This window comes from Bos grunniens, chromosome 1, assembly GCF_055505025.1.
Source record: "Bos grunniens cultivar Pamir isolate PY7600 chromosome 1, Bosgru_T2T1.0, whole genome shotgun sequence".
In the NCBI taxonomy this organism is placed as follows: domain Eukaryota; kingdom Metazoa; phylum Chordata; class Mammalia; order Artiodactyla; family Bovidae; genus Bos; species Bos grunniens.
This window is the reverse complement of record NC_141165.1, coordinates 104558062-104580317: the sequence shown is the minus strand read 5'-3', so window position 1 is coordinate 104580317 and position 22256 is coordinate 104558062. Positions and strand designations below refer to the sequence as shown.

At 41.2% G+C, this 22256-nt stretch overlaps 1 protein-coding gene across 9 annotated transcripts in view; it reads right to left on the bottom strand.

The window, feature by feature from the left end:
- The window catches only part of CD47 (CD47 molecule), a 70361-nt gene extending 49830 nt beyond the window's left edge, over positions 1–20531 (bottom strand). For all 9 annotated transcript variants that reach the window (XM_086407975.1, XM_086407986.1, XM_086408009.1 and 6 more), the window contains exons 1-2: positions 20368–20531; positions 4039–4386 (exon numbers count right to left, since the gene is read on the bottom strand). In XM_086407975.1, the coding sequence (XP_086264101.1) occupies positions 4039–4386; positions 20368–20413 (394 nt within the window). In that variant the 5' untranslated portion in view covers positions 20414–20531. The remainder of the gene's footprint in view (positions 1–4038; positions 4387–20367) is intronic.
- Between the last annotated feature and the right edge of the window lie 1725 nt (positions 20532–22256).

Below are 22256 nucleotides of genomic sequence, written 5' to 3'. Positions count from 1 at the left end.
AATAAGAAGAAGATTATTCTTAGCTGACTTTAAATATGGAAGAGGTTCTGGAGCAAGAATGGAGCAACCTCTAGGAACTAAGCGAAGCCCTCATCAGACATCCAGCAAAGAAACAGGGACCTCAGTTCTACAACCACAAGGAAATTAATTTTTCCACAACCATGTGTGCTTGGAACATACCCTGAGCTTCTGATGAGAACACAGCCTTCAAACATCTTGATTTTAGCCTCATAAGACTGAATGGAGAACCTAGTTATACCATGACCACAACTGTGATCTGCAAAGTGCTGAGCTAATAAATGGGTGCAGTTTAAAGCTGCTACATTTGTGGTTGTTTGCACATGCACTAGAAAACCAACACAAGGATCTCAAAATGCCTTCATGTCAACATTAGGAACATAACACATTTCATGTTGATAATAACGGAAATGGCAACTTTTCTAAACTTGAACAGACCTTTTAAAACAAAACCCTAAGAGCTTACTCAGAAAAAAGTAAAGATTTATGCTTCTAAGTTTTTGAATCACTATACTATACATACAAATAAGAGTAACACATTATATAACTATTATTATTTACATTTAGTAATTTGGTTGTTTACAAGATGTTTTCATAGCAACCATATGCAGTGGTAGTAAACATACTGGTTTTAAAGAAAGACAAAACTAGGTTAAAATCTTGGCTATGACACTGATTTTGAACAAGTACTCAAAATCTCTTACTTCATGTGTTAAATGGTAAGACTTATAACTAACTCCCAGAGTTCTTAAATTAAAGACACAATAAACATAAACTACTTGGTCTTATAAGATTATTTTACCGTGGTACTGTACTATCACTTCCCTGAAATCAGGGATCTCGCCTTAGTCATCACTGAATCCAGTGCCCAGGACACTGCCCAGCACACAGTAGGTGCTCAATAAATCTCTGGTTAGGTAAGCAAGACATTTTGAGAAAGACTTTGATGAAATGGTCTGCATTTAGCGGGTAAAAACAGAGGGCCTGACAGGTTGACTTTCTTATCCAAATTTTCTTGAACTAGAAAATAAAAATGTATATAAAAAGCTTTCTAAATTTGAGTCCTGTGCTCTGTCCATGGTACCATACTATACATAGGCACCAGAGGTATATAAAATATATATATATAAAAGATTTTCTATATATTTGACAGTAGTTCTAAAATACTTAAAAGAATGGCACAAAGAATGGCCACCTTTAATCCACATTCTACTAAGTATAATTCTCTATGACACAATTTCAGTTCCTCATCTATGCCTAAAAAATTGGTTTCTATTGCCTAAATCCCCAATGTCCATATGAGGGCAAATTCCATTATCACAATACATTTGTATTCCACTGTAACAGTCCTGCTCCAGTTAACTTTTTGTCGGAAGAAGGTTCTTTTTTTTTTTTTTTCCCCAGTAAAAAATGGATGCAAAACAATGATATGACAACAGCAGATGCTAGCAAGGATGTGAAGAAATGAGATCACTCATATGCTGCTGATGGGGTGTCAAATGGACCAACCACTCTGGAAACCAGTTCGATGGTTCCCTTAAAAACTAAGCATACACATGCAAACAACCAAATAATCTGTACTTATTCAGAGAGGTGAACACTATGCCCACCTAAAAAACCTCTACATGATTGTAATAGCCAAAAACTGGAAACACTCAAGATGTCCTAAAACAGGTGAACAGTTAAACAAGCTGTGATATGCCTATACCATGGAATATTACTCAGCCAAAAACCACAGAAAGAGAACCAACTGATACGGGCAACAACTTGGTTACATCTCAAGGGCACTGTGCTGACCGAAAAAAGCCAGTCTCAAAAGATTACACACTGTATGATTCCATTTACATAACAGCACTAACGTGACAAAACTATGGACAAGGGGAACAAATCAGTCCTTGCCAGGTCAGCGTGAGGGAGAGCTTTGTGCTAAAGCAATCGTTCTACGTCCTGATTGCAGTGGTAGTTACACAAATATACATATCACAAAATGACAAAGAAATACCCACATATTGTACCACTGTCAACTTCCCAGTTTTGTTTTTTTTTAAAGTTACACAAGATTTAAGCATTAGGGGTAACTTAGAAAAGAGTACACAGCACCCAGCACTGTTCTGTTTTATTTTTGTGAATTTTTTATTTCTGTGAACTTCCTATGAGTCTATAGTTATTTCAAAAAATAAACAATGAGTGCAAAGCCAAATGTCTGAGACCTCTGGTGGAATTTCATACATTCTCACCAATGAATACTTCCTCAATGAATACTTCCTCCAATGAATACTTCTCTCCAAACAATACTTCCTCATTTGAATGGTCCCAAAGTAAACATAGTTCATATTTTTATAGGGTACTTTGAAAATAAAGAAAAATAAAACAATCACAGACACACAAAATTATAAACTTTCTCTTCATCTCCAGATGCTGGTATTCCTTTCCCATTCATTTCATTCCATCTCCTGGCCTTTCGAGTCTCATATCTTGAGATTACCTCTCGGTGACCTACACAACTACCAAATGATTGATCCCTATGTCTTGTTTTTTCATTCCAATAAAACTGTACATTCCTTCAGAAAAAATTTCAACTACATATTAGATTATGCAATTCCAGATTCGACCCCCTGTTGAAAGGTATAAATAAAACAAAAAAAGCTCTTCAGCCTAAATTAGTACAACTTAATACAAGTTACAATGTAAGAGAGATTTCTGAGCAGAAAAGCCTTCCAGATTCTGCTAGCCTACTCTAAGCCATCTCTCAGCCTCTCCTCATGGTGCAAGAATCCCTCTTACAACCGCAGGCCAGCTTCACAGCTTGACACCATCCTTTATAAAACAAACATCCCAAGAACACAATTCACACCTGTAAAGCACTTCAGTTCACATAGTGCTTGTACACAAGGGACCTCATTTGGTCCTCATCAGACTGTTAGGATAAGACATAAAGGCAGGAATCTATCTTCATCCCCATGTTAGAGATGAGGTAACTTGACTTGGCAAAGTAACTTCTCAACAGCATAAAGGTGAACAGTTAAGTTGCAGAATAGGGGATATAACCCGGATCTGCTGATTTCATAATACCAAGCAATGTTAAAGGATTCTATCAACCCGAGCACCTCATTCCCAGTGTGGTAACAGACATTTATTAATGGTAAATGCAAGAAGAACAGAGGCAAATAGTGGATCCAATGGAACCGATCTGAGTCCACGAAAAGAGCGGGTTCTCAAAATATGGTCTAATCCTGAGATCAGTAATATAGCTAGCAATTCTAAATAGAGATTTCAAAACAGAAAGCCGAAATGTACCTCTGTGTGGCTGAAGAACTTAGCTGGCACTGCAAGGAATAGGAAAGAAATGAAAACTTTTTACTCAGCTAACTTTACTGCTTTATAGCAACTCACCAACTCAGAAAGGGCAGGATCGTGCTACTATAATCAACGCTGAATTTAAATATATTAAATTGAATCCCTAGCTCTCCCACATCTTAGCCAAGGTGAGGAGGGGGGAACAACACCAAAGCAAGGCTAAGCACAGGAAATCTCAAGGAATCAGCTATGATAACATGATTTTTAATATTCTTATTCTCCTCCTAATCTGTTCTTTCCAGAGGAAGCATGTTTGGGACTTGGCAACCCTTGATCAAAGTGTAAGGTTAAAAAAAAAAAGGTGAAATAATTGGGAAAAAGGCTTGAAAATAAATCACATGAAAGAAAATACTTCTGATGGCAGCAAACAAAACCTCAGAGGAGATGACCCCTGGACTGCTCCCTGCAAATGTCACAGTCTTCAGACCTAAAGTCTGAGGACCATACAATGCACAAATTATCAACCAACAAAGGAGATTTATTGAGAAAAGGAGAAGAGCAAATAAGATAAAACTCATGATCTTAATGCTGCTAAACACTCCAACATTAAGTATTAATAGTATGCTTTTTGATTCAAAGAAGTTCCTAGCCCCATTTTACCCTCCTTTAACAGGATCATGTTGCTGCAGAAGAAATAACAGGGAAACTTTATAGAAGTCTTACCAACACGATATTTTAGTTCTATTATGGTTTCCCCTTCTCTGCTCAACTCCGTTACTTCGCAAGTGTAGTTTCCTAAGACGGCATCACTTTTAGCCATCTTCAAAGAGGCAATGCCACGCAGTAATTCTGATGGTGCGATTTCTGCACTAGAAAAGTTACTGCTGGGCTTGGACATCCGCTGACTTCCATCAAAGATGAAAATGTTTTCTCCTTTAAATTTCCATCTGACATACAATTCAGTAATGTTCTTCGTCTCCACATTATTAACAAAACATGGGATGACAACGGTTTGATTGCAAAGGGTATATTCTACCGATTTGATTGCATTAAATATTAGTTGAGCTGAACCTGGAAAAGAGAAATAAAATTGTTTCATTTCATACAGAATACTATGAGATCTTAGGTATGTTACAAATTCTTAAGATAAAGACAAGTGCTTCTATTGTTCACTTAAGCAAGTAAGCAACTATAGGGAAGATGGGTGAAGTGAAAAGAACAAATTATTTTAATATTAATGTGCTCAGCTGATAGACAACACTGTACCTCTTCTTTATTCATTCCCACTAACACAAAATATACATTCTCATGTATCCTGGGAATAAACTCAGCAACTGTGTTAGAACATGCAGATGTAGTATCTGGCTTTGGAAACTCTGAAGCTTGTGTATTCTGATATTTAAAGAAAAATACTGACTTTACTATGAGAAAATTTTTAAATTGAAAGTAAAACCAAATAATATATTCAGTCTCAACTTCTATACATTTTCTCCAAATAGAACTTGCTAAACTGATAGGAAGTTTATTTCTATCCCTAGGTTGCATTTCCAAAAAAGGTAGCAGGCTCCACTGTACTTAAATATAAAAAGTAAATCACATGAATCACATCACATCTTTCTACTAGGATGGTAAGCCTTAGAATGCTAAGGATTAAGAAAAAAAAATATTCTCTACAGCTATTTTTCCATTGCAAAATACAGACAGCCACAGACATTCAGTATGCACGTATCATAAAGGATTATACACAATTGAATGGCATTTTCCCACTCCCACATTTCACTGAAACTAAGGAACAACTTCCAAATATATATTACAGGTGTCCCTTTCTTCTAGAAACCACAAACCACCCAAAACAAAGACAAGATGCAAGCTGAAACCAAGAGCGGATACTACTAATAAGTAGCATGTATCAGATCAACTCTTTTCAATAATATAAACTACTGATTGTTGCCTTATAAAAGAGAGGTTGAGAAATGGGTCCCCGTTCATGTGGAATGTGCAAAAATGTGGACAAACTGTACTTGTTCTCCATATTCTTCAGCCACTTATGACTTCTTTCATGTAAGCAGTGAGTTGGTGTTTCCTTTCAAAAAAGGATTGACAGATATAAATAAAACCTTAGTTTTAATTGTTCATCTTTAAGAATTTTCCTTTATCAGGGGCACAGGATATTATTACTCTAGGAACATAATTACTCTTCAATAAATGCCCACTGAATTGAATGCTGGGCTGCAGCATGGAATATGAACTGAACAATGCTCAGAAGCCTGAGAACAAATCCCATCTCTGTCTGTTACTTTTCAGGGTGAAACCTTAAGCAATTTGCTTAACTTTCTATGCCTTGGTTTACTCTCTATAAGTAAGAGGATCAAAAAATGAACACTGGGCTGCTTCACAGAATTGTGCATGCTAAGTCGCTTCAGTCATGTCCGACTCTCTGTGACCCTATGGACTGCAGCTTGCAAGGCTCCTATGTCCACAGGATTCTCCAGGCAAGAATCCTGGAGTGGGATGCCACGCCCTTCTCCAGGGAATCTTCCTGACTCAGGGATCGAGCCTGCATGTCATGCATCTCCTGCAATGGCATGCAGGTTCTTTACTACTAGCGCCACCTGGGGAGCCCCTCACAGAATTGTGGTCGGCATCAATGGAGAAAACATTGGTCAGTGCTCTGTACTGTGCTATAAATATGTAAGGTCATACTATAAAAACTAGGCACTCCAGCATCTTAATGTAATGCTCTGGACCTTCTCTGACTGGCAGGTCTAAACTGTTACATTTCTGGGAACTGCAGTCTAAATCAACCCTGTGGTCATCCACAGTTCACCTTCCCCCAGTTCTCTCCGTTTCTAGCCACCTAAATATCAGGAAGCTCTAGACAAAACCTGGACTTCCAACTGCATTCTTCAAAACACTGGAGTTATGAATTACTTCCCCTGAGAAATAAGCACTGGGTGGAGACTATAGAGTGTACAAGGACAGAAGAAAGTGGTTATGATGCTGGAATTAGAAAGGAAGGAAAGGGAAGGCGCCAAGATGGCGGAGGAGTAGGACGGGGAAAACACTTTCTCCCCCACAAATTCATCAAAAGAGCATTTAAACGTCGAGTAAATTCCACAAAACAACTTCTGAATGCCGGCAGAGGACATCAGGCACCCAGAAAAGCAACCCAACTCCTCGAAACGAGGTAGGAAAAAATATTAAAGACAATAAAAGAGACAAAAGAGGGAGGGACGGAGTTCCGTCCCGGGAAGGGAGTCTTAAAAAGAGAGACGTTTCCAAACACCAGGAAACCTTCTCACTGCCGAATCCGTGCCGAGCTTTGGAAGCACAGAGGACAACATAACAGGGAGAAAAAATAAATAAACAATTAAAACTCGCAGATTGCGAGCCCTACGGTAACTCCTCCAGCGGAGAAGCAGCGCAGACGCCTGCATCCGCCATTAGCAAGCGGGGGCTGGGCAGGGAGGCGCGGCGCGGGCTGCATCGCTGAGAGTAAGAATCTGGCCTGAATACCCTGAGCGCTATCTGAGCGAAATAATTTGGGCTAGCAAACCAGACTGTGGGATATCTACCATGCGAAAAGCCAGCCCTAACCTAAGACACCGCCAGCCCGCGCACGGAACAAAGGACTAAACAGAGGTAGCCGGCTGCAAACCTTCCCCCTCCGGTGACAGGCAGCCAGAGCCGGAAGGGGGCAATCGCAGCCCCAGAGAGACATTATCTATAAAACTGGCTTCTTTGCTAACTAAAACTTATTGGGGGTCTGGACGGTCAACATCTGCCTGAGAAGGTGCGCCGGTTTTACACCCAGATAACCAAGTGGCAGGGAGGCGATAAGTCGCAGCATTGGCGCTCGCCAAACACCTCATCACCTGAGCTGCTCGGACCTGGGAAGAGCACAAAACGCAGCCCCAACTGAGTCTGCACCTCTGAGGACTACCCGAGTGCCTGAACCTGAGCGGCTTGGACCTGGGAGGTGCATGCAACCCAGGGCCAGCCTCGGATTGTTCCCGGCGGAACAACCTAGAGCCTGAGCAGTGTGGGCAGGGAGGCTACACGCGCTGTGAGCGGGGGCAGACCCAGTGTGGCTGAGGCACTGCGAGCGCACGCCAGTGTCATTTGTTTGCAGCATCCGTCCCTCCCTCCCCATAGCGCGACTGAACAAAGAGAAGAAATACAGCTCCACCCACCAGAACACCGACACAAGCTTCCCTAACCAGGAAACCTTGACAAGCCACCTCTACATACCCACACAGAGCGAGGAAACGCCACAATAAAGAGAACTCCACAAACTGCCAGAATACAGAAAGGACTCCCAAACTCAGCAATTTAAACAAGATGAAGAGACAGAGGAATACCCAGCAGATAAAGGAACAGGATAAATGCCCACCAAACCAAACAAAAGAGGAAGAGATAGGGAATCTACCTGATAAAGAATTCCAAATAATGATAGTGAAATTGATCCAAAATCTTGAAATTAAAATGGAATCACAGATAAATAGCCTGGAGACAAGGATTGAGAAGATGCAAGAAAGGTTTAACAAGGACCTAGAAGAAATAAAAAAGAGTCAATATACAATGAATAATGCAATAAATGAAATTAAAAACACTCTGGAGGCAACAAATAGTAGAATAACAGAGGCAGAAGATAGGATTAGTGAATTAGAAGATAGAATGGTAGAAATAAATGAATCAGAGAGGATAAAAGAAAAACGAATTAAAAGAAATGAGGACAATCTCAGAGACCTCCAGGACAATATTAAACGCTACAACATTCGAATCATAGGGGTTCCAGAAGAAGAAGACAAAAAGAAAGACCATGAGAAAATACTTGAGGAGATAATAGTTGAAAACTTCCCTAAAATGGGGAAGGAAATAATCACCCAAGTCCAAGAAACCCAGAGAGTCCCAAACAGGATAAACCCAAGGAGAAACACCCCAAGACACATATTAATCAAATTAACAAAGATCAAACACAAAGAACAAATATTAAAAGCAGCAAGGGAAAAACAACAAATAACACACAAGGGAATTCCCATAAGGATAACAGCTGATCTTTCAATAGAAACTCTTCAAGCCAGGAGGGAATGGCAAGACATACTTAAAATGATGAAAGAAAATAACCTACAGCCCAGATTATTGTACCCAGCAAGGATCTCATTCAAGTATGAAGGAGAAATCAAAAGCTTTTCAGACAAGCAAAAGCTGAGAGAATTCTGCACCACCAAACCAGCTCTCCAACAAATACTAAAGGATATTCTCTAGACAGGAAACACAAAAATGGTGTATAAACTCGAACCCAAAACAATAAAGTAAATGGCAACGGGATCATACTTATTAGTAATTACCTTAAACGTAAATGGGTTGAATGCCCCAACCAAAAGACAAAGACTGGCTGAATGGATACAAAAACAAGACCCCTACATATGTTGTCTACAAGAGACCCACCTCAAAACAGGGGACACATACAGACTGAAAGTGAAGGGCTGGAAAAAGATTTTCCATGCAAATTGGGACCAAAAGAAAGCAGGAGTCACAATACTCGTATCAGATAAATTAGACTTTAAAACAAAGGCTGTGAAAAGAGACAAAGAAGGTCACTACATAATGATCAAAGGATCAATCCAAGAAGAAGATATAACAATTATAAATATATATCCACCCAACATGGGAGCACTGCAGTATGTTAAGACAAATCCTAACAAGTATGAAAGGAGAAATTAACAATAACACAATAATAGTGGGAGACTTTAATACCCCACTCACACTTATGGATAGATCAACTAAACAGAAAATTAACAAGGAAAAAAAAAACAAAACATGTATCTATAAAGTTCACTAAAGCAAAGCACAGTAAAATGAGGTATGGCAATAAAAGGCGTTAAATTTATCAAAAAAAAAAAAAAATAAAGTGCTGAAAAATTAAAAAAAAAAAAAGAAATTGAATACATTGTTTTGTCAACAGAAGGCAAATTACTTACTAATGTTAGGTTAACAAAAAGCAAAGATACGGAAAAAAATCTTCTATTAATTATGTGTGAAGTAATATTTACTAATTTAATCTGGCTTTGTAAGATATAATTCACTGTCAGTGAACAAGTCATAGACTTAAGTAATACTCAGTGGAGATTTTGGAAAATGGCAAATCACATAGAGAAGAATTTCAGGGATAAAAGAAATTAAATTTGGCCACTGGGTGTCCATCTTGATCCATATTCACTAGTAGTTAGGGCAAGAGAAATAAATCTTTTAAGTGACTTCAGCTTTTCTTTGTAGTTCTCTTTCCAGAGAGTTAAGGGAATGCTTTTATTTAATAACTAACACAGTAACACATTTTCTCTTTCAAAGTCTTTGTGATTTCTTTCACCACCATGAAGAATCTCCAGAAAATCTGAAGAGAAAAAAAAAGACTTAAAAAAAGCAGCAAAAGAAAAAAAAAAAAAAGAAAGGAAGGAAAGTGTCAGAAACTATGGTCAATGATTTTGAAACGGACTAAAAGATTACCGGGAGTCCTTTCAACGGGGTGCTGGGCCTTATCGGACAGATCCGTTTGGAATAACTCTATAGCAGCCTGGGCCTCTTGCCAAGACTAGGCTGTTTTTACAGTTTTGTAAGATGTAGAAAACTGATGGTAATGCAAACGATTCATAACCATAGAGATACAAACAAACTTTGTTCTGCAGTTGATTTGGACCTGTTGGAAGAGAGGAATTTTTTTAAAAATTACATTTTAGGGACTTCCCTGGCAGTCCAGTGGTTAAGACAGTGCTTCCACTGCACGGGGCACGGGTTTGATCCCTGGTTGGAAAACTAAGATCCCACATGCCACACAGCATGGGAAAAAAAAAAGATTTTATTGCCCTGAGGACACTGACCAACTTTGCATCTATCCACAGATTCATTTCACCATTCCTGACTGCCTATATGTACATGTGTCTATTCTTTCAATTCTTTTTTCAAATTAATATTTATTTGACTGCATTGGGTCCTTAGCCACAGCATGCAGGATCTTTAATTGTTGTGTGCAAATTCTCAGTTGTGGTATATGGGATCTAGTTCCCTGACCAGAGATCAAACCTGGGCCCCCTGCACTGGGAGTGCAGAGTCTTAGCCACTGGCCTGCCAGGGAAGTCCCTTCCAATTCTCTTTTAAAACCAAGATGGTTGTACCATCTTGTTGGTTTGCTTGTTAATTAATGTGTGAAATAAAAACTTAGACACATGAGCATTTCATATTTGTTTGAGTCAAACTATACCTCCTAAAAATTATCCTTTAATTAAAGAGATACAAGTGAAGAGCTAAGTTACCTCAGCAAAGTTTTTTAGAAGCGACGGGGAAGCCTGGTGGGCTGCCTTCTATGGGGTTGCACAGAGTCGGACACGACTGAAGCGACTTAGCAGCAGCAGCAGCAGCAGCAAGTGAGTACAAAGTGGTCAGCAAGCACTCAGTGACTTTATAACTTGTGTTTAGAAAATGAATTTTCTAAAGCATACAGAAAGCACTGATTCCACTGCAGTATTTGTTGTAATATCAACACAGCCATTTTTATAGCTGAAGCAATTTAAGTTTAATAAATGCTGTCAATAAAATTCAAAGTGAAATTGACCTGGATCAACTATAATTTGAATAATCCTTGCACTAACAATTAATAAATACAGTCCAAAAATGTTGCTTCATCAGCTGTTAACTACAACTTCATCCTGTACAAACATTTGTTAAACAGCTATTAAGCAGTGGAATTATTTGATTTGGTTTTTCTCTATTTTGCCTACTGCCTTCTGATGAAACAGCACAGTGAAGAAAGGATCTAAAATATACAGAGCAAATAAAGGATCATATAGATAATTATCATGAATAAGTAAACTCTGAATAATCAAGAATTGCCTACAGCAGTCTAATCAGATAGAAATTGATAAGTATAACCATCCATGATGCTGGAGTTACAGATAAATTAACAAATGAAATGGGAAAATTAACTTATATCAAATGCCAAAAATATTGGACCTTACAACTTCTATGAATACAAACTGCTAGGTCAAACCATCTCATCTGATCTGAAACACTTAACAGGAGGTGCGAATACAATAATGAAAAAAATGTAGGAATCATCTTTAAAAAACAGAATTCTCACCTGGGGGACTGATGAAAGTGAAAGTAAAAGTCTCTCAGTCGTGTCCCACTCTTTGTGATCCCAATACAGACCATGGAATTCTCTAGGCCAGAATACTGGACTGGGTAGCCGTTTCCTTTTCCAGGGGATCTTCCCAACCCAAGAATCAAACCTAGGTCTCCCACATTGCAGGCGTATTCTTTACCAGCTGAGCCACAAGGGAAGCCCTGGGGGACTGATATATACTTTTTATAACCCAAGGTCGTTAAGTGCTTTCTTTCCTATATGAACAAAGTGCTATGGATGGGCAAGAGAGTAATTAGTCTTTAGACTTCTAGGAAAATGTTTGTTGCTACTACAGGAAAAACAGAAGACTATCATAGACTCTGTCCATTTATTTAATCCTTCATTCTTTTACCTTTTCACATGTTCCACGGAAAATTTCTCTCCTTTAGAACAACTCTGAAAATACTCTCCTTTTGTAAGAGCTTATCCAATACTCTTCAAAGGAGCCCTCCCTTCCTGATTACTTCAAATTGAGTCCTCCAGATAAGAAACCAGAAGCTTCCAATACTTCCCCCTGGACATTCTCCTGCTGCCCTACCTATCCACACCTCGCTTCCCCTCACTTCTTCCACTTCAGAAATGAACTCCTTCACTTGAGAGCTAGTTTCCATTTCTGTCTCCACACTCATCAATATCAAGGACTTCCCCTAGTTGTTTACCATCCTGTGACATCCCCCAAGTTCATTTACAATAGGTTTTTAAAATTTTTTAAATACTTGAATATCAGCCAACTGGAAAAAAAAATCCCTTGTACTTGTCTTTCTCTTTCCTAGCATCTAGAAAGATAATCTAAATGCATTTCTTCATCTCTTACTTCCTACATCCCTGCTACCTGGCCTCCACCTTGCCTTCTTCACTACAACGGCTCTTGCCAACGTCGCCAATCATCCCGTGAAAACGGAATGCACATGGTTCGCTCTCCATCTTGACTTCTCTACAGTTCTTGAGCCTGTGGGGAGCCCCTTTCTTGTCTCTTGGCTTCTGTATCTCTGAATTTCCTCCTAGTGCTTTCTCCACCTCATCGCAGCTTGCTTGCTTTACTGAAATCTATTCCTTGACTCACAATACATATTAGGTTGCTAAGGACTTCCTACCAAGCCCTGACCCCCATCCCTCCCCACTCCAGCATTCTCCCTTACTCCAGGTTTTAACTACCCACACATTTTATTAACTGGGTTCCACCTTTCTCCTTAGCTGCAGAGCTTGAGAAGACAACCATGTGCTATGCGTTTCCACTTGGATATACTACAGTTACTTCAGAGTCAACATGAACAAAAATCTATCTACTTTCAACATGAACAAAAATCTATCTACTTTCTGCCTACATTCATCCCAAATCCTCACCTCCCTAAAGTACTTTTTATTATCTAGCAGTCAAGCAGACCTAGATAAGAATCATGCTAGATTCTGCCCTCTCCTCAGCCAGGCGAGTTCTGGGTAGGCTCAATCTATGTAATTGTTCCTAAATCCAATGTCTGCTATATGAATTAACTAGACATTCATCATTTCTGCCTTGAACTATTGCTGCAACCCCTAACTAGCTCCCTGCCTTCAGCCTCAAAGTTTCCCCATCCCAGTCATACATTTTGCACAGTTCCCAAAATAACTGTTCCAAACACAAATGTGCACTCCTTTGCCTAATATACTTTAACAGCACCCCTTCCCCCACTTTCAGGCTAAATTCAAGTACATTATCATGGAATACAAACCAGGTCCTTCAGGATCCTGTCCATCCTCACCTCTTACACTCTCTTATTTCCCAAGTAAGCTTCAATCATAATGACCTAGCAATTCCCGGATATGCAAATGTACTCTCATCTCCAGGCCTTTCCCCACTCACACAAGCTGTTACCCAGCCTAAGGAGGCCCATACCTTTCACTGGAGGTACAAGTAAGAGCACACACTTGGCTCAAGACTTAGCACTTCCTAGGTGTATAACCTTAGGCAAGTTACTTAATTTCTGTATCTCAGTTTCCTCACCTATAAAATGTGACCAGTGATCATGTACACCTCATAGAGATTTTGTGAGATTTAATGAGATAATGAACATGGAGTTCCTACTGCAATGCCTTTCACTTACACAGCAAATGTTCAATAAATGGCAGCTACAATTCACTAACTTTGGCTCTTCCTGAAGGCACAGCTGAGATGTTCAATACTGTCCCTGTCGTTGCTACTACTCAACTCTATTCTTCCCTCCTTACTGCTCCTATTCCCCCCATTCAAGTGCTGTCGCTCAGTTCCAAATTTTTTAACTACTCTACTGATTTCTCCATTAGGATAAAAAGGTAGAAACACAAGGACAATGTATTCATTTGATATCCTGTGGATCTAATTCAGGGTCCAGACAGTAGGGCTCAATACATTCCTCCTGAATGTAAAAATTTAAAGTATGAATCACATGAAAAGAAAATCTAAATATCATATCAGGGAAGATTCATTCTTCTTCCTTATTTCAAGAGACTCCTCCACTGTTTCTTACTTCTATAGCCCTGATTGTAGTATCATGAGGCTACATATTTTAATGAAAAATCTAAACCAAGTTGGATGCAGATTGGATGGAACAGTTCCTTTAAAATCACTTGACGTCTCTAAGAATGCTTCTCCTACTGGGCGGTGTTTAAACTGGATGAGTTGCAATGTCCTAGAAAAGGAAGGGCTTTTCAGGCCATAACAAGTATAGAGGAATAAAGACCCGAAGGCCAATGATTATTCAAGCGAACTCCAGGAAAAGGGGCTGGAAAAGATGATTAAGACTTATTGTAAAGGCTTCCTTGAATGTCATTGTGGGAAGTCTGGAGCTGATAACCTAAGTAATGGCAAACCACTCAGACTTAATGACATTAAAAAAATAACAATAACAGCAGTATGAAGGGTGAATTGAGGACAGGAAGAGCTTTGGGAAAGGAGATTCATTAAGAGATGGCTGCAATAATCCAGGAAAATGACAAGTGAAGAGAAGGCCAAAAATAATAGTGAAAGAACAAAAAAAGCAAACGGACTAAGTCAGATGTGAGAGGTAAAGGAGAAGCAAGAAGAATTACAGTTATTAACTAAAATGGTATGTATAACTAGTTAGATTGTAGATTAACTACAGAGTAAAGATACTTAAGAGATTCAGCAGTAAATATTCTTTCAATATTCAATAGTCTGAGTATTAAAAGTACCAGTGGCACACTGAAATGGAGATGTCCAGTGGATCCCAGGATATGTTAATGTGGATTTAAGAAGAAAGGTCTGGGCTACAGAGACTTGGGAATTACCAAGAATACAGCTGATAACTGAAACTGTGAGCATAAACAAGATCACTCAGAGAGTCCTTGCAAACAGAGCAGGTACCAGAGAATAAAATGCTGGGGAATATCAATATTTATGGAGCAAATAGTTAAAGAGGAACAAACTAAGGATGTGAGAAAAGAGGTGAAGTAGGTGAGGCAGCAAATAACACCACTGCAGACACAATGGAAGGGTCTTAACTATGGGCAAAATAGATGTTAAGCAGGGTGAGTTAAAAAAAAAAAAAAAAACCTCTAGATTTAAATTTTCAATCTTAGCTTCTTTATCTGCAGCGATGTCAGCAGACGAGGGACTGGAGTCAGACTGCATTTGGGAAGTGAAGGGGAGGGGAGAAAGAAGAGGCAGTGATTCTCTATGAATAAATTTGGCAGTATAAGAAAGCAGGCTTCCTTCGTGGCTCAGCTGGTAAAGAATCCGCCTGCAATGCGGGAGACCAGGGTTGGAAAGATCCCCTGGAGAAGGAAAAGGCTACCCACTCCAGTTTTCTGGCCTGGAGAATTCCATGGACTGTTTAGTCCATGGCATCGCAGAGTCGGACAGGAGTGAACGACTTTCACTTTCACTTTTGTGGGCTTCCCTGCTGGCTCAGATGCTGCCTGCAATGTGGGAGACCCAGGTTCTATCCCTAGATCAGGAAGATCCCCTGGAGAAGGGAATGGCAACCCACTCCAGTATTCTTGCCTGGAGAATCCCATGGACAGAGGAGCCTGGTGGGCTATAGTCCGTGGGGTTGCAGAGTCGGACACAACTGACTGAGTAACACACACAAGAGAGCAGAGAAACAAGGCGATGATGGAAAGAGCATGGAACTGCTCTTCTTGTTTGTTTTTAATATGGAGTCAAACTTGAGCTTGTCTTCAAACTAAGAAGAAGGAATCAATGAAGAGGGAAAGATCTAAGGTACAAGACTGAAGGATTAAGGTGATTAGGCAGGTTTCCAAGATGGTGGAAGTGCAAGACCTGTAGACAGTGGGGGTCTTTCCTTGGAAAGGTGAATAGGAGCACTTCCGACACTGGTGAAGGAGGAGAATGAAATGAATGCTGCCTAAGATATTACACACAAGTTTAGTAATGGTGGGTGGGAAGTTGAAAGAGTCCACACCACACATCACTATTTTCTGCAGCAGAGTAGGAAGTTAATTATTTGTTCAGGATGGATGATCAGGAATGGGGTAAGAAGCCCCAGCAGTCACTAAGGTGAATGAAGCAAAGCTCATGAGTCAAGACACTTGCTAGAAATGAATCCATCTAATTTCTGCCATCAGGCTTGGGTTCTGGTATGAAGAACTGGAGTCTCAAACTGAATCAGGTTAAATTTAGGGTCAAAGCGAGGATTTAGTCAGATCTCTCCTCAACAGAGACCAAACAAAGTCAGGTTTTTAAAAAGGCAAGTGTCCACAGGTGTTTGGTTCTGACTCAAACTGATCTCCCACTGGGGTTTTAAATGGTCCCTATAAGCACCCCACTCCAGTACTCTTGCCTGGAAAATCCCATGGATGGAGGAGCCTAGTAGGCTGCAGTCCATGGGGTCGCTAAGAGTCAGACACAACTGAGCGACTTCGCTTTCACTTTTCACTTTCATGCACTGGAGAAGGAAATGGCAACCCATTCCAGTGTTCTTGCCTGGAGAATCCCAGGGACGGGGGAGCCTGGTGGCTGCCGTCTATGGGGTCACACAGAGTCGGACACGACTGAAGTGACTTAGCATAGCATAGCAAAAGAACAGAAGTAGTCAACTTAGAGTTATAAGGCCCAGGGCAGTTTAAAGGCAGTAACATCCACAATTATAGCCTTTTCAAGCACTTAAAATATATTAAGTACTATTGAGGTATAAAAACAAAAAATCCCTTCTCTTTATAAACTACACTTTAAGTTATTAAGAGGCGTACAGTCTGAAATTTGTCTGTATGCCCAAGAAGGCCTTGCAAAATGCTTAAAGCATAACATGGGTTCATACTTACTTGAAACAGAATAAGCAATGTTGACAGACCCTGCACTTCCCCAATCCCTTGACTTACTGTTTAACTTGTGTGTGTGTGTGTGTGTGTGTGTGTTAGTCACTCAGTCATGTCTGACTTTTTGCAACCCCAACAGGCTCCTCTGTCTATGTAATTCTCCAGGCAAGAATACCGGAGTGGACTGCCATTCCCTTCTTCAGGGGATCTTCCCAAACCAGGGATTGAACCCAAGTCTCCCACATTGCAGGCAGATTCTTTACCAATTGAGCCATTAAGTTCAAATATGCACTTAATTTAAATCCGAATTTAAATCTCAAACCCTGGGATTGACCAGATTTTGATGGCTCAGTGTTAAGTAATCGACCTGCAATGCAGAAGACAGGAGATGAGGGTTCAGTCCCTGGGTCCGGAAGATGCCCTGGAGGAGGAAATAGCAATCCACTCCAGTATTCTTGCCTGAAAAATCCCATGGATGGAGGAGCCTGGTAGACTACAGTCCATAGGGTTGCAAAGAGTAGGACACAAATGAGCAACTGAGCACACACACATCATGGAGATGGAATAAAATATTCAGAGCAGGGTGTAGCTTCTAATTCCTGTTTCAACTCCATGTAACCACAGAGAATGAAAATCCAGACTCTACTGTCTTAGTCTAGGTATACCACAATCAAATTTCCTGAATGCTCTATACATTTTTTTCACTTTAGTGCTACAATGTGTTCAGCAAAACTGATCCTACACTATCATTCTTGTTCTTTTATCATAGAAGAAATATCAGCACTAGTACACAGAGTGAAATTTGCTTTCTCACAGCCCAAGAGTGCATTATATTAGGCTGAGCCACAAGATACAGAAAATTTTTTCTTGTATAAAAAGGTATGACGGCAAAATAAGCTAAAAGAGGGGTAAAATGGTTACATGAAAACTATGTCTCTAAAAGAAGATGAATGTATTTTTAAAAAAATGACACCTATTCTAGCTAGAGTTGATTTAATATTAAGGAATGCAAACTTAGTTTTAATAATGCATTTTGGATTTACAATGTTTATCAATTTTGGGGAAACCACCTATTTCTCTATTTTAGAACCTGGCCTTTCAAATCTTCATTAACAACTCAGTGGCAAACATAAAACATCTGCCAAAATACAGATGACAGCATGAGCAAGTGTCCTAATAGTAGGCACTTAGTGCGATGCTTTAGCACCCTGCCTCTAGACTGCTGGGCGGCCCCGGAAATAAGTACATTTAAAGAGGCATTTACTTCCTTAAAATGGCAAATTGTGGTTCAAAGTAATGTATCTGTTAGGAGAAAAGAAAACATTTTTGTTTAAGCCAACTAAATTACTACTAGACTTAGACAATAAAAATGCTTTAAAATCATGTGTACCTGTGATTCTAAAAACTCACTTTAAATAAAGAAAAATCAACCACTGAAAAGACGGTTCCTATCAGTGTCATTATCTGAGTAACCTTTTATTTACCAGTTAGTGAATATCACTGAAACTGATGATGTGCTTTCAAACAACATATAATTGGACATATGGGGGAGGGAGGAGGAAAGGAGAATAGTAATAATTCATTCTGTATCTTGTAAACCAATACAGAAAACTGTATTTTGCCTATAATTAAAAGGAATGGGCATTTTAAATAACTTTCTTTACTATAAAGATCAACTGAATCTGTACTGGCTACCAGGAAATAGCCTTTGACCAGCAATTACTTATAAATGAAACCGAAAGCAAAATCAAACCTGAGTACAAATAAACATACAAATCCATGACTTCCTTACTCATTCGAGAATCTAAATTCAGCCTTCCAAATACTTGGGTTTACAACTACTTGTGTTCTGAAATGTAACATTTCTTCCTACATGCTCTTTTAAAACTACATATTAAACACACATGCACAAAAATACATTATAGCTTATGACAAACACTATCCCTTCCTGTTTTATATTCAACACTTAACAACTCAAATGTATAATATCTCTGTTTTTTTTTTTAGGTCATTATTAACTAACTACAATAAAAGACCATAAATTCTGAATTCTAAGACTCTGTAGGGACTTGAGCATATTAATATTGTATGTAAATGAATGCTAATCATACGTGATCATACCTATTACTAAAGAAGGCCTAACCATTTCTATCCTCAAAAGTACCATTCTAGCAGTTCTTTCTAATCTACTTGAAAATAGGACCCTTGTTTTTAAAACAGTGCATGATTCACATTTTTTTATGCTTCAAACTAGCTTTGAGACCACTGGTCTGATTTAGTAATATTTTATTAAAAATTCATTACCGGGTTCAGTATAAGGCTTTCCGATCATACAACAGGTTTCTGAAAGCAGTATTATCTGAGCTATGATGGTAACAGGAAACAAGATGTTAAGGATGATAACAGAAAACACTACCTTACCTAGTATCAACCCTTTAGATAACAGAGATTGATTATTAAGAGCTCCAACATCTCAGGAGGTTTCACAGAAGGGGAAGAAGCTAAGTCGGGGCATAAGGGCATTTTGTAAACAGCTTGAAGTCACAAGCCTTCATAAATGGTAGAGGGAGGCTAATAACCCATTTAAAATCTAATTAATTTAGCATTCCAGAATTAAATGTAACAACTGCTTGATACTACTACTCTAACTCAATTCTGAATTTTACAAAAAGTTCACAACAGAATGTATAGATATGAAGCGTGACAGGCACTATAGAGCCACGAAAATTCCTATTCCTTCCTCAGTTTTTACAGGCGAAGCACACGTTCTAAAAAAGCGAAATGGATTCCAAAAGCTTGGGGGGCCAAAACGCCTTTGGTGTTGAAAGACACCAAATCCCACTCTACCGCAAATGTGTTTTGACTAGAGGTTACTATCTTCATACTTGAAGCGAAGTCTGGATTACTTTTAAAACGGTTCCCCTAAATAATGTAGGAAAACTTGAACGCGCAATTTAGACTGTATTGAAGTGGCTGATGGTGGTGGGGCGTGGGGGTAGTTTCCACTCAGTAAGCTATATTCCTAGGGTTTAAAAAAAAAAAAAAAAAGCCAGAGAATCTTCTGATTAAACGCTGGATTGGAAATGAAACTTAATTGTGTCCTTTACGTCCTCTTAACTCCTATGTTCGTGTGGGAGGGCAAACGGAGGAAACCCCTTCTAGCAGACTTTGCCAAAATGCGTACTTGCATCACAAGAGGCTGGGGCCCTCCTACTCTCCTTCCTTCAACCCCCAAAACGTTTAAAGCACGGGGAGGAACGGGTACCCTAACAGCTGCCAACCCCTCGCCTCCGATCGTGCCCCTTCTCTCTAGAGCTAATTTTTGCGCGAGGTGCACGGTTGGAGTCTTCCTCGGTGGTGACAAACAAGGGAAGATGTGCCCCGCTCTCACCCAGGGGTAAGAGGAAGAGGAGGGAAAGGAAGAAAGGAAGGGGGTGCCGAATACCCGCTGGGCCCTCCCGCTTCCGCACCCCGGGCCTTGCACCCGTGCAAGGGCCCGCTTGTCCCGCGCCCCGGCCACCCTCTCCAGGGAGCCGCCGGGCCAGCCGGGACGCAGCCCACACACACGCGGGGGCGCCGAGACACAAGCTGTAGAGAACCAAGAGCTAGTGACCACTCACCACAGCGCACCGAGCCCAGCAGCAGAACCACTACCAGGGGCCACATCTCCGCGCCCGCCGCTGGGTCGCCGCAGCCGCCGCAGGCGTCTAGAGCGGGCGCCGCAGCAGACACAGAGAGGACCCGCCGCCACCTCCTGTCACAAGCAGGACCCGCTGCCCAGGCTGCCTGGCCGGGCGCGCGCGCGCGCTCCCGCCCGCGCGGGCCGCGCACGCGCACTCGCCTCGCCTCCGCCCCGCCTCGGTGGCTGTTGACGCCGCGCCCTCCAGACTCGCAGCTTCTAGTTCCCGCTCCCGCCTGCTCCCTGGCGGTGGCGCGCGCGGCGCTTCCCGGTCACGCCCCGCGGCCCCCGGCCGCCTCCTCTCACGTCAATGTCCACACACCGCCCCCCACCCCCACCCGCTGGAGGCTGAGTGTGTGTTCTCCCGCTTACCGGGGACCTCACTGGACCTGTCCCTGTCTGCTGTTCCCTTTTACGTCCCTGGGGACCCCCTATCTTATCTCAACTGGTCCTCTCCTGCGTTCACGCCCAGCCTCAAGCTTCAGGAACCCCCTCCCCAGGCGCTCCTCCGAGGCGCTACCTCGAAGCCCACTTCCCTCTGGAGCCCGCAGTGGCTCGCCTCTCCCTTCATCCACCGTCCTCCCGCGCGATGGGACCTCCGCGGCTCCACACTTCTCACCCCTCTCCATTTCCCCCAAAGCTCCGCCGCCTGCAGTGGGAGCGCACACCACGTGGGGGCGTCTCAACGCTTCCCCCGCCTGCAGCGAGCCCGGAGGGACCACGCCTAGGACAGGTCGCAGGCGGTCGTGTGTCCGCTGGGAACTTCCATTCGCTGCTCGTGGGCTGTCGGACCCTCCGGGGTTCTCCGCGTCCCGTCTGCTTTGGTTTTTGTCGGCCGCTCTGAGATCCTCCGTTCTTTTTCTCGCCTAGTTCTGTTGTGTTTTCAACCTTTGAAGGGGATTACTCAAGTTCCTTTCGTGGTGGTGAACACTTTGTTGTTGTTCAGTCTCGAAGTCCTGATGCTGAAACCCTAGCAACCATCAGGGGTGGTCGCAACGGTTAGCAGAAGTATCCACGATGCCCCTTCCTGCGAAGTCATTGGGCCTGGTTAGTTCCCTCGCAGTGGTCCCTCTTCTATGCTGTTTGAGTTTACCTTGCTTAAAAAATGGGTTCGAAGTGTGTCTCCAAGCCACAGTGTGGACAAGGTCTTTGATTAGCTGTCTGAATCACACAGACCACATCATTTATACAGAAGCAAATTCCCTTTTAGAACTCCCTTTAACATTTACCCTAAATGATGAAAATGCTTGCTGAAAAGTCATGCTTGGTGACTACTGTATTGGCGTGCATATTGTCAACTTAAAAATTACATGCAATCTAAATGCTGAGCGTTAGGTTTTATTCAGCAGACATTTTTAGAAGGTAAGCCAGGGAGGGAACCTCTCAAGTAACCCTGAGAGAACTCCAAAGAGGCGAGGGGGGAGGAGCCAGGTTACATAGAAGCTTTGCAACAAAGGGCAGGTAGTCTGAACATGAGAAGGTTATTGTTAATTAAGAAAACCAGATATCCCAAGTTAAGGAATTTAGTACTTTTCTATGTATGGAAGGGACTTCCCTGGTGGTTCAGAGGTAAAGAATTTTCCTACCAATGCAGGAGACTGGAGTGCAATCTGTGGTTTTGATCAGTGGATGGGGAAGATCCCCTGGAGAAGGAAATGGCAACGGGTTTCCAGTCTTCTTGCCTGGGAAATTCCATGGACAAAAGAACCTGCTGGGCAGCAGTCCTTGGGGTTGGGTAGCAAAGAGTCAGACACAACTTAGTGACTGAACATAACAACTGTGTATGGGAAGATGCAAGAGTCTGGGCTCACTGAAATCATTCCTTTTATA